Here is an 11,048-nt window from a genome sequence, read left to right on the forward strand (position 1 = left end):
ATATTTATCCAATAATTTTCTTTATTAAAAAAATCATTTAAGGGAATGTTAAAAATGTCTTTCTTTTTTATATATTTAATTTAGTTTGTGTCAAATATAACTTTTTGTCAAATGTATTTTGTCAGTGTGTTATATTAAGTACATTTGACTTCTTGTTTTTTTTTAATAAGAATTTTTATTGTTTTACTAACTTTTGTTGTTGTGAGGGAATAATATTTTCAAAATTCAAGATATACTAATATCTAAAAATAATATAATTTGACCAAATTATTAAAAAACAAAAAAAAAATATATTTTTTAATTTGGTCAAATTATATTAAAAGTATTTATTGCAATTTAATATTTTTGGCTGCTATTTTTTTCTTCGTTTATTGACAAATGAGTTTTTTCTTATAAATACAGGTATTTGTTCCCTCATATATCGATTATTTCAAACCCAAAGAAAAAATTAAACGAATGTACAATGTCTCCATTTAACCAAAAAGTTGTGGTGATATGTATGTTGATGCTGTTATCCATGCAGTACGTTCACGGTGTTCATGCGAATGTTGTTAACTCAATTGGAAATCTTTTTAGAGTTCATGTCAATGTTGTTAACTCTTTAGAAGACAATTTAGACTTAACTCTTCATTGTAAATCTAAAAATGATGATCTGGGAATTCATCTTTTACATCATGGTGAAGGCTTTAGTTTCAGCTTCCGTCCTGCATATATTATTGCTCAAACATTATTTTTTTGTTCCTTTGCATGGAAGGATGAATTACATTGGTTTGATATATACATAGATGGTGATAAGGCGAGAGCTGATTGTGATAATTGCAATTGGAAAGTCTTCAAATCTGGACCATGTAGAACTCCAGAACCAAAGTCGCCTACACCTACACCTATTTGTCTTCCATGGAATAAATCACAAAGAGTGTAGTACATATTTTTAGTTGACATTATAATAAAAGTTGTTCTCGTATTATAGAGAACTCAATGTGTTGTCTTAAATCTTTGTTTGTTGAAGTTCTATCTCTCTCATATTAAAATTTTTTTTATTCTGTTATTTTTCCCTAGCGAGTTTTTTTGTTTTAGTACCAATTAACTTTCTTTTAGACATTGCCTAGTCACAATTATGGAGGTTAAAAAAGTTTTCTGACATTTAAGCGACTTTGATTTGTTTTATATTATGGGATAACTTTCCGATGAAAAAATTTAAATAACAATGTTTATAAAAAAAATTAGATAAAAAATAAGGTTTTCATAAAATTTACCAAAATGTCTAGGTTTTGCAGGACCCCCTAGAGTATGCGCCAAACCATTTGGCGCATTAGTATAAAATTTTTTGAGTTAGCCAATCCATTTGGCGTAAATGTTGAAAAGTAAAAAAAAAAAAAAAAAATTTCACATTTGCGCCAAACCATATGGCGCATACTCCTAATTTTTATACTAATGCGCCAATTCATTTGGCGTATACTCCAGGGGGTCTTCAAAACCTAGACACTTTGGTAAATTTTTTGAAAAACTTGTTTTTTTGGTAATTTTTTTTTTAAACCTTGTTATTTAAATTTTTTTTTCTAACTTTCCTTTAAAACTAAGTTTATCCGTGGAATTACTACAATATATATATATATATATATATATATATATATATATATATATATATATATATATATAGGGCATATCATATGAGAATGACATATTTATATGAGAATGTGAGAATAAATCCGAACCATTGGATTTTAAAATAAATGGTGAAGATGATGAGTGAATCTTTTTTTTCTCTCTCCAGTATCTTGAAATAAATGAAGTAGGAGAGAGAAAAAAAAAGATTCACTCATAATCTCCACCATTTATTTTAAAATCCAATGGTTCGGATTCATTCTCATATTCTCATATAAATATGTCATTCTCATATGATATGCCCTATATATATATATATATATATATATATATATATATATATATATATATATATATATATATATATATATATATTTTAAGAAAAAAAAAAAGGCTAATATTGTACTTTCCAAAAAAGTTATTTTCTAAAGGCAAGGAAAATTATATAATAAATTCATGTGCTTAAAACGGAAGGAATCCGACGTATTTCATTGTGGGTAATAGGTTGAAACTATAACAAGTGAAATTCCTTTCAAAAGAGGAATTTGTGCCTTTTTTGGCTTGCAACGGTGTGGATGCTTTGGAATACAAGAAACAACTTCATCTTTAACAATACTAGAATTGTTTTAGATGACGTTATCATTAGTATTAAATTAGTTTTTTGGATTTGGTACTCTATCGGACTGAAAAGTGGCGGTATGTCGTCTTTTTATTATTGGTTACAAGCTCCATTGGAGGCCCTAAAAAGTGGATAATGTAGTCGTTCTTTGGTTATGTATTGGATTGTGAGTACCCCTAGTACTCACCTCAAATATAAATCTAATTAATCTTGCTTATCAAAAAAAAAATTTTTTTTTTTGAATATCTAACAAAAGAGAATACACTACTAAAAACATCTTGTTCAGTAAAAAAATTAGATATTAAAGAAGTTTAAAAATCAATTACTATAATGTTTAGCGACCAATAAAATCAATGTCAATTTTCAGAATTATATATATATATATAAAGGGATATTCTTACTCCAAAAGTAAGTTATCAAAACTTACTCTTCATCATGACCATTGATTCTTCTCAATCTAATAGTTAAAATTAAGGGTTAATGAACTTTTTAGTCCCTTTAAATATTTCAAATTTCGTTTTTAGTCCCTCAAAAATTTTCCTTCAAGAAATCGTCCCTTCAAAATTTTTCTTCCGAACTATTGGTCCCTAACGTCAAATTTCGTAGCTAATCAGTGGCTAAAGTCGTAGCTAATCTCTAGCAAATTTGACGTTATGGACCAATAGTTTAGATGAAAAATTTTGAAGGGACGATTTCTTAAAGGAAAATTTTGGAGGGACTAAAAACGAAATCTGCAATATTTAGAGGGATCAAAAAGTTCATTAACCCTAAAATTAATTAGTATTATTTTTCTCTCTCCACATTTAATTACTTATTATTTTTAGGGTTAAATATGTTTTTGGTCCCTATAAATATCTCAATTTTGGCTTTTAGTCCTATAAAAAATATATTGACTTTTAGTCCCTATAGAATTACTTTTGCACTCAATTTTAGTCCTTTTACATGGACTAAAACTTAGTGCAAAAGTAACTTTATAGGCACTAAAAGTCAATATTTTTTTTTATATGGACTAAAAGTCATTTTGAGTAATTTTATAGGGACTAAAAACATATTTAACCCTTAATTTTAACCCTTAGATTAAAAAGATTCAATGGTCACGATGAGGAGTAAGTCTTGATAATTTACTCTTGGAGTAAGAATATCCCTCCTCATATATATATATATATATATATATATATATATATATATATATATATATATATATATATATATGAAAATACAACTATGGCACATGTTATATTGTTATATAAGGGTGTCTAATAAAAAAAACTAAATTATCTTCCGGATCATTTAAGTTATTTTAATTGTAACAAGTTACTCCTTTATATTTTTTTTGCTACATGTGGGTCATTTATAAAAAATTAGTTAAAGCCGGTAGATGAAAATCAATTGTTAAAATTTGAAGTAAATCTTTTATACTTAGGGTCTGTTTGGTGAAAATAGCGGTTGACTGATAAGCTAGCTGATAGCTTATAGCTTATGACTGAAGGTTGATGACTGATGACTTATAGTTTATGACGGATGGTTGAGACTGATAGCTTATAAGCTCATTGAAGTGTTTGGTAAAATTAGCGGTTCAATTAACTTATAAATGTAAAATGACATAAAAGATATTTAATATATAATTATTTTAAATTAAATTAAATTATATTATAAGGGTTAAAAATGAATTTTAATTAAAATAATAAGGATAAAAAAGGAAGAAAAAATAATAAGCTATAAGACATAAGCTAAAACGCTATTTGAAATAGCGTATGGAAAATAAGCTATAAGCTAGTAAAATAAGCTATAAGCTCGTGATGAAAAGACCGTTATCAAACGGGTCTAAATTATCTTATGAGCTTATAAGACATAAGACATAAGCTATAAGCTCGAAAATATGTCTTACCAAACAGAGCCTTACTCTTTGAGTAAATATATCCCTCCTCTCATATAAAATTTGAAATATAGGCTACATTTAAAAAAAAAATAAGTTTGGAAGATTTTTTAATAGTAATTTTCAATTGGAGATTTTTAATTGTGGTAACTGAATATTATTATTATTATTATTATATTATTATTATTATTATTATTATTATTATTATTTATAATAGTGATAGATGAATATTGTATTATAATTATTACTTATTTAGAATAGGAAAACGCTAACGAGTGCTCCAGGAACGCTCTTTATGAGTTTAAAAAGGTATGTTTTTGTTTGAAAATACTTGTATTTAATGCATTGAAAATTAAAATAAGTGGTTTTTCTAAATAATCAAAAGTATGTTTTTCTTTAAAAGACTTGTATGCAATACAATATTTTCTTTATATGAAATCCTTAAAGAGTGCCCATGAAGCATGACCCTTTATAATATTAGTAGATGAATATTATGTTATAATAATAATAATAATAATTATTATTATTATTATTATTATTATTATTATTATTATTATCATTATTATTATTATTAATTATTAACGTAGGGTAAATTTAATATATTTTTTTTGGCTTATCACAATTGGTATAGTCCAGTTCGAGAGTCAGTTCTAGCATTAAGTGGATCCAGTCTTCTCTTGATCGTAGTTGTGGGAATCGAACTGTAGTCCTTCCTTCCAAGTCTAGAGTCAATCACCACTGGACAAACTGACAATTGGTGATCAATTTAATATTAAAGATAAAAAACAATTTGACCAAATTAAAATAAAAATAAAAAATGCTATTAAAAAAATTTATTGCAATTTAATGCTACTATATTCTTGATTGATCTTTTGTCTGCCTTTATTTACATGTGTTTCTTTTTATAGATATAGGTATTTGTTTCTTATATCAATTATTTCAAAAGATAAAACAATTTGAACAAATTAAAAAAAAATTGCTATTAAAAGAATTTATTGCAATTTAATATTCTTGACTTATATTTTGTCTGCCTCTATTTACATATGCATTTCTTTTTATAAATATAGGTTTTTGTTCCGTCTTATATCAAATTATATTAAAATCCAGAAAAAAAATTAAACGAAGGTATAATGTCTCCATTTAACCAAAAAATTGTGGTGATATGTATGTTGATGTTGTTATCCATGCAGAACGTTCACGGTGTTCATGTCAATGTTGTAAACTCAATTGACGGTCTTTTTAATAAAATTCATGTCAATATTGTTAATTCTTTAGAAGGCAATTTAGATTTAAATCTTCATTGTAAATCTAAAGATGACGATCTTGGAGATCATCTTTTACATCATGGTGAAAGATTTAGTTTTAGTTTCCGTCCTAAATGGTTTGCTAAAACCTTATTCTTTTGTTCCTTTGTATGGAATGGTGAATTACATTGGTTTGATATATTTATAGATTGGGACATGCCGAGAGCAGATTGTCATAGTTGCAATTGGAATGTATACAAATCTGGACCATGTAGAACTCCAGAGTTGCCTACAGATAAACCTATTTGCCTTCCGTGGAATAAGCCACAATGAATGTAGTAATGTTTTTAATTTTAATTAATCATAATAAAAGTTGATCTCATACTATAGAGAACTCAACGTATTGTCTTAAATCTCTGTGTTGAAATTCTCTCTCTCTATCTCTTATATTAAGAAGGTTTTTTATGTTATGTTTTTTGTCCCTAACGAATTTTCTTTTTTTTAGTTCTTTGAACTTTTTTAGATTCTGCTGAACTTTTTTTAGATACCGCACTTATCACAACTATGGAAGTCATAAAAGTTTTTAACATTTAACCTACTATTAGATCATTTTACTTTAAAAACTAAAAAACCGTACATACATATGAGTTCTGGTTTGGTACGCATACTTTTTCTTAGATATAAAAAACTTGGATCCATTTATAAAAAAATTAGGTGAATAATAAACTTTTTCCTGCATATAAACTATTTCCTGCATATAAAAATTTGGTACCCATTAGGATTGACAATGAGCAGAGTTTGAGTTTGTGCAGGTAATATAGTTAGGAGTAACGTGCCACAACTATTCGTTTAACTCGGACCACCTTAAACTCACATATTTTTAGTTAATTATAGTAATTTTAATTCTTGATGGTTTTATTTTATACATTTATTTGATAATATATGAAATATTTTTTAAGTAAATTTTACTAAAAAAATGCTTTATAAAAAATAATTTAAAAAAAGTGAAAATCTAATTAAAACGTAAAAAAAAACCTATTAATCTATTAAAAAATAAATGTCCGCCTTGTTTTTTTTGGCGGGCATAAGGCGGAGTAGACGGCTCGTTTTGCCACCTCTAACTATAGTATGCGTCCCCATATCCGCGATTTGAAAAAATTCCTGATCCGACTCCATACTTGCGTGGGCACCAATATTTATACTCATACTCGTATCCTATGGGTACCTCAATATTCGTACCCATATCTGTTTATCAGCGTTTGTAGTAAAATTAAGTTAATAGTGATATATATATATATATATATATATATATATATATATATATATATATATATATATTTAAATTGATACACATGCATTTTTATATAATTATATAAATAATTTAAATATGTAATGCGGGTATGAGATGGGGTGGGTAGTAAGATACCCGTATCCGCATACATACTTGTTTATTTTAATGAGTAATTACCAGTTCCGTACTCGTACCTATTTTGCGGGTTTTTTCTATCCGCTGTGAATATTTTTTTCCGGATACCTATGCCAAATTGTCATCCCTAGTACTCATGAATTTAAGTTGAATACAGGTATCCCCAGTGCAAATTATATTAAAATTTTAATTTATTTTAAAATAAAATAACATAAATAACATGACATAATTTCAATTTTAGTACTTACAACAATTTTCTTCAAACAATGGTCTTCGTAATATTTTTTGTCCCTATTTTTAATGCCTCCCGTTAGATTTCACTTACGGAGACTTACGTGACACGCCACGTGTCACGTCACGTTGGTTAAAGTCAATACAAAAGAAAAAGAGACAAATTGCTCACAAATCAAATACCTCACTCCACCTTCTCTTCTCTAACCTCAACACGGACTCATCATATTCACATCAAATTCCTCATCATATGCACAATTAAAAATATTATGCATTGTTTTATGAATTGCCAATGGAGAAGGTTAATAGGAAGAACTTTATTGAGTATCATTATAAAATCAGGTTAATTAGTTCAAATGATTTTTACTTCTTGTCGTGATTTTAAGATCTCGCCGGTTCAATATTTCAATTCTGAATTTTACAACATTGTTATCCATATCATGTAGAATATTTAAACTTGTAATAATAGGTTATTATATAATTGTTTCATCTTAACTTGGGATTATGTTCTTCTCATGTATTTTTTTTTACTTAATGAGCAGGTTACATTCTATAAAGTTAAAGTGAGACTAAGCTTCTCTTACTGTTGAATGGGTGAATGTGTTCAGTGAAAGAATTTTTACAGAGTTTCATTAAGTCATAAAATATATAGATTTATTTGAGAAATATAGTATTTTTATGGATAGTATATTACAACCCAATCATCCGAAGTTCCGAACAAACGTTCATTGCCATGAAAACAAAAACTAGTATCTACATTTGAAAAACATTGAAACAACAAGACTATGAGATTTCTATGTAGTTCCTTTGGCAATATTGTAAATAAAATGCTACATTAATAAAACATATCTAAATTACACATGAGAAGTTTATTCTAATGTGAAACTTTAAACAAGATCATAGAATACAGTAGTTAACTGTAGTGGAGAAACTCTTTGTGGAGTTGGAAAAAAAGGCCACAATATATACAAAGGGCCTTGTTGCGCGATATCCAAGTTTTATTCTTGCCTGCTATTTATTGGAAACAGTCTGTTCTGTTTTCAATAGAAGCAAAAGCCTCCAGTCCATTCAGTTGCAACAAAAGCATCGTGGCAAAAGTTTAAATTAGTTTTTAAGTTTTTTAAAATCTGGCTCGTGCGGCGCACTGGCCAAGCAAGATTGTTCCGCTTGAGAATCGAATTCGGTATTCCCCGAATACGTCTTTGGACGGGATTCCTTGTCAATGGAGCTCAACCGCTTGGTTTGCTATTGGGTCTATATTTATATAAAAATGTGTCTATATGGTTAGATATTTTTAATAATAGTGTATTAAGATTATTTAATAAGTGTTTATAGAATCGTTGCAGTACAACCACTTTAATATTTAAATATTTTTAATGTTAATAAATAGTATCTTAACCATAACATATTATATTTGTCATGTCACAATTATTGATGCAGTGCATAACAGATATAGAGGAATGCTATACTTACATTTAAAATTTACACCTCAAGCCTACACTGTATATATTATGTGAGAGTATGATACAATTAAATGCATGCACAAACTTTTAGGTGGAAATAAAATATTATAAAAGTGTATATTTTTGTGTAAACTTAGCATTCTTGATAGATATAAAAGATTATAATATAGGCTTAATTAGCTATTCAGGCATAGTAAAACCAGCAGTGCAGGCGGGACATATAAAATGAAGATTGTTATTAGAAGTAATTATATTAAAAAAAATGAAGAGTGTAAGTGACTCATTTATATTATAGATTTAAAAATATACTTTAACAATATAGACAATTATACTAAATGGTAGATTATGACACGTAAATTTGAGCATTTCTTTGTCTTCAAAATCAGTTTGTTAAACAAAATGAGACCAACCTTATAAAATTAGTCCCCTACAAAGCAAATATATATTAATTGTTATTTTATTCAATAAAATATAAAAAACACAATTTATCAATAAACAGGAATGTAAAAAAACATTTATTGGAAAAAACATTTTTTTAACAAATTAACTCATTGTATATATATTTGAAGTTAATTATTAAAAATATTAAATAATATCATAAATACAAATTACTTATTATTTATAATGATCTATTTGTTTTTGTATTTATTTCTAAAATCTTTCGTCTTTCAGACTTGGAAAATAAATTTAAAATTATAAATATTTTTTAAAATTATAAATAAATAATATTGTAATATATTTTGTATATAATTCTTTAAGTGTTGGTTTGTTTTTCTCAAACAAATTTTAAAAAATATGCTATATTAAATTTTAAAAGAGTAAGAGGTAAAAAAAATCTAAACAATTAAAATAACAAATTTTATAATATTAAATAACATATATTAAAATATTGAAAATATGAAATTTAAAATGTATCCATTTGGTTTTAACTATTTAAAAAATTAATAAAGTTTCTAAATAATTATAATTTTAAAGTGTTTTTAAGTAATAATAATTATAGACAAATATCATTTTGTATATTACTTCTATATGGTATCTGTTAAGCCTTGTGCATAAACAGCAAAACAAAAAAAATCACGATCCAAAATGGTGACTACCCCATCGTCCACCTCCACTCTTTCACAATGTATTTCTTCCATTTCAAAAGATCTTATGGAACTGAACACCAACACCCAACTTCCCATCAAACTCAATTCAACAAACTATCTTGCATGACACCGTCAAATTCATTCCCTCCTTGTAGCTCGCAAACTTGATGGATATATCACTGGTGAAACCCCTTTGTCCTTCTCCAACTATAAAAAATGTTGTTGATGGTAGTGAAATCGACAATCCTGAGTTTGACCTTTGGATTCGTCAAGACAAATATCTATTACACATGTTGGTTCTACAAAACTTAACTCATCCCTACCTTACCGTAACCTTGTCCTTAACAATGTCCTTTATGCTTCTGGTATCACCCAAAACCTTGTATCCGTCTCTCAATTATGCAACACTAACAATGTCTCTATTGAATTTTTCCCTTCTTTCTTTAAGGTAAAGGATTTGACTACGGGGGCGTGTCTTCTTCAAGGTCTGAATGATTCAAATGTCTACAAGTTACCAACATCTACATCTCCACATGCCTACTTCGTTACTTCCGCTCCTCTGTCTATGTGTTGGCATAATCAACTTGGTCATCCATCATCTCAAATTTTGCATCACATACTCAAATCAAATAATATTCCTATCAAAGTTTCTTTCAATAACTGCAACCACTGTATGGCAAATAAAATCCATACATTGCCTTTTCATAAATCCACTATTTTCAGCTCTAATCCATTAGAAGTTATTTATTCAGACGTTTGGGGACCCTCCCCTTTTATTTCCATAGATAGTTTCAAATATTATATTATTTTTATCAACCACTTTTTTAAATATGTGTGGTTGTACCCTTTAAATTTTAAATCTGATGTGTCAAGTGTCTTTCTTATTTTCAAAAACCTTGTGGAAAATAAATTTAATTGTAAAATTAAAAGTTTCTACTCTGACAATGGTGGAGAATTCATTAAACTCAAATCATATTTTCAAAATAATGGAAGTAACACTTAACCACTCCACCCCACACACCAAAACATAATGGCCTTTGTGAACGAAAACATCATCACTTACTTGAAACCACAAGGTGCTGACTTCATCAAGCCTCCCTACCACCTAATTTTTGGTCTTTCGCAGCTCAAACGGTTGCTTATCTCATTAACCATCTTCCAACACCTACGTTAAACATGCACTCACCATTTTTCACTCTATTTGAAACTCGGCCTAATTACAACAAACTACAGTCTTTTGGGTGTCTTTGTTTTCCTTGGCTAAAGCCATATACTTCACATAAATTTCAACCACTGTCTGAACCTTGCATTTTTCTTAGTTACAGTTTGTCTCAAAGTGCATATATATGTTATAATTATAAAACCAATAAATTTTACAATTCTAGACATGTCCAATTTATTGAAAATATTTTTTCATATTTTGAAAAATCTTCACAGAAGCATACTCACTTAAATTCAAATGATATTAACCCCAATCATTCCTCAACCCACCCAAT

The 11,048-nt window shown here is 27.6% G+C and overlaps 2 protein-coding genes across 2 annotated transcripts; both read left to right on the forward strand.

Annotated features, from left to right (window-relative positions):
- Window positions 1-463: 463 nt before the first annotated feature.
- On the forward strand, window positions 464-922 carry LOC131596528 (S-protein homolog 5-like). The gene has a single exon (XM_058869241.1). The coding sequence runs from the start codon at window positions 464-466 to the stop codon at window positions 920-922; it is 459 nt and encodes a 152-aa protein (XP_058725224.1).
- A 4,362-nt stretch (window positions 923-5,284) lies between these two features.
- Window positions 5,285-5,677, forward strand: LOC131596596 (S-protein homolog 29-like). The gene has a single exon (XM_058869347.1). It carries the CDS (start codon window positions 5,285-5,287, stop codon window positions 5,675-5,677), a length of 393 nt encoding a protein of 130 aa, XP_058725330.1.
- The last annotated feature ends 5,371 nt before the right edge of the window (window positions 5,678-11,048 follow it).

Source organism: Vicia villosa, linkage group LG1 (genome assembly GCF_029867415.1).
Source record: "Vicia villosa cultivar HV-30 ecotype Madison, WI linkage group LG1, Vvil1.0, whole genome shotgun sequence".
NCBI classification, from domain to species: Eukaryota; Viridiplantae; Streptophyta; class Magnoliopsida; order Fabales; family Fabaceae; genus Vicia; species Vicia villosa.

What these genes read in the sequence shown, in the direction of transcription:
- LOC131596528 (XM_058869241.1), top strand. Translation starts at nt 464, where the DNA reads ATGTCTCCATTTAACCAAAAAGTTGTGGTGATATGTATGTTGATGCTG.
- LOC131596596 (XM_058869347.1), top strand. Translation starts at nt 5,285, where the DNA reads ATGCAGAACGTTCACGGTGTTCATGTCAATGTTGTAAACTCAATTGAC.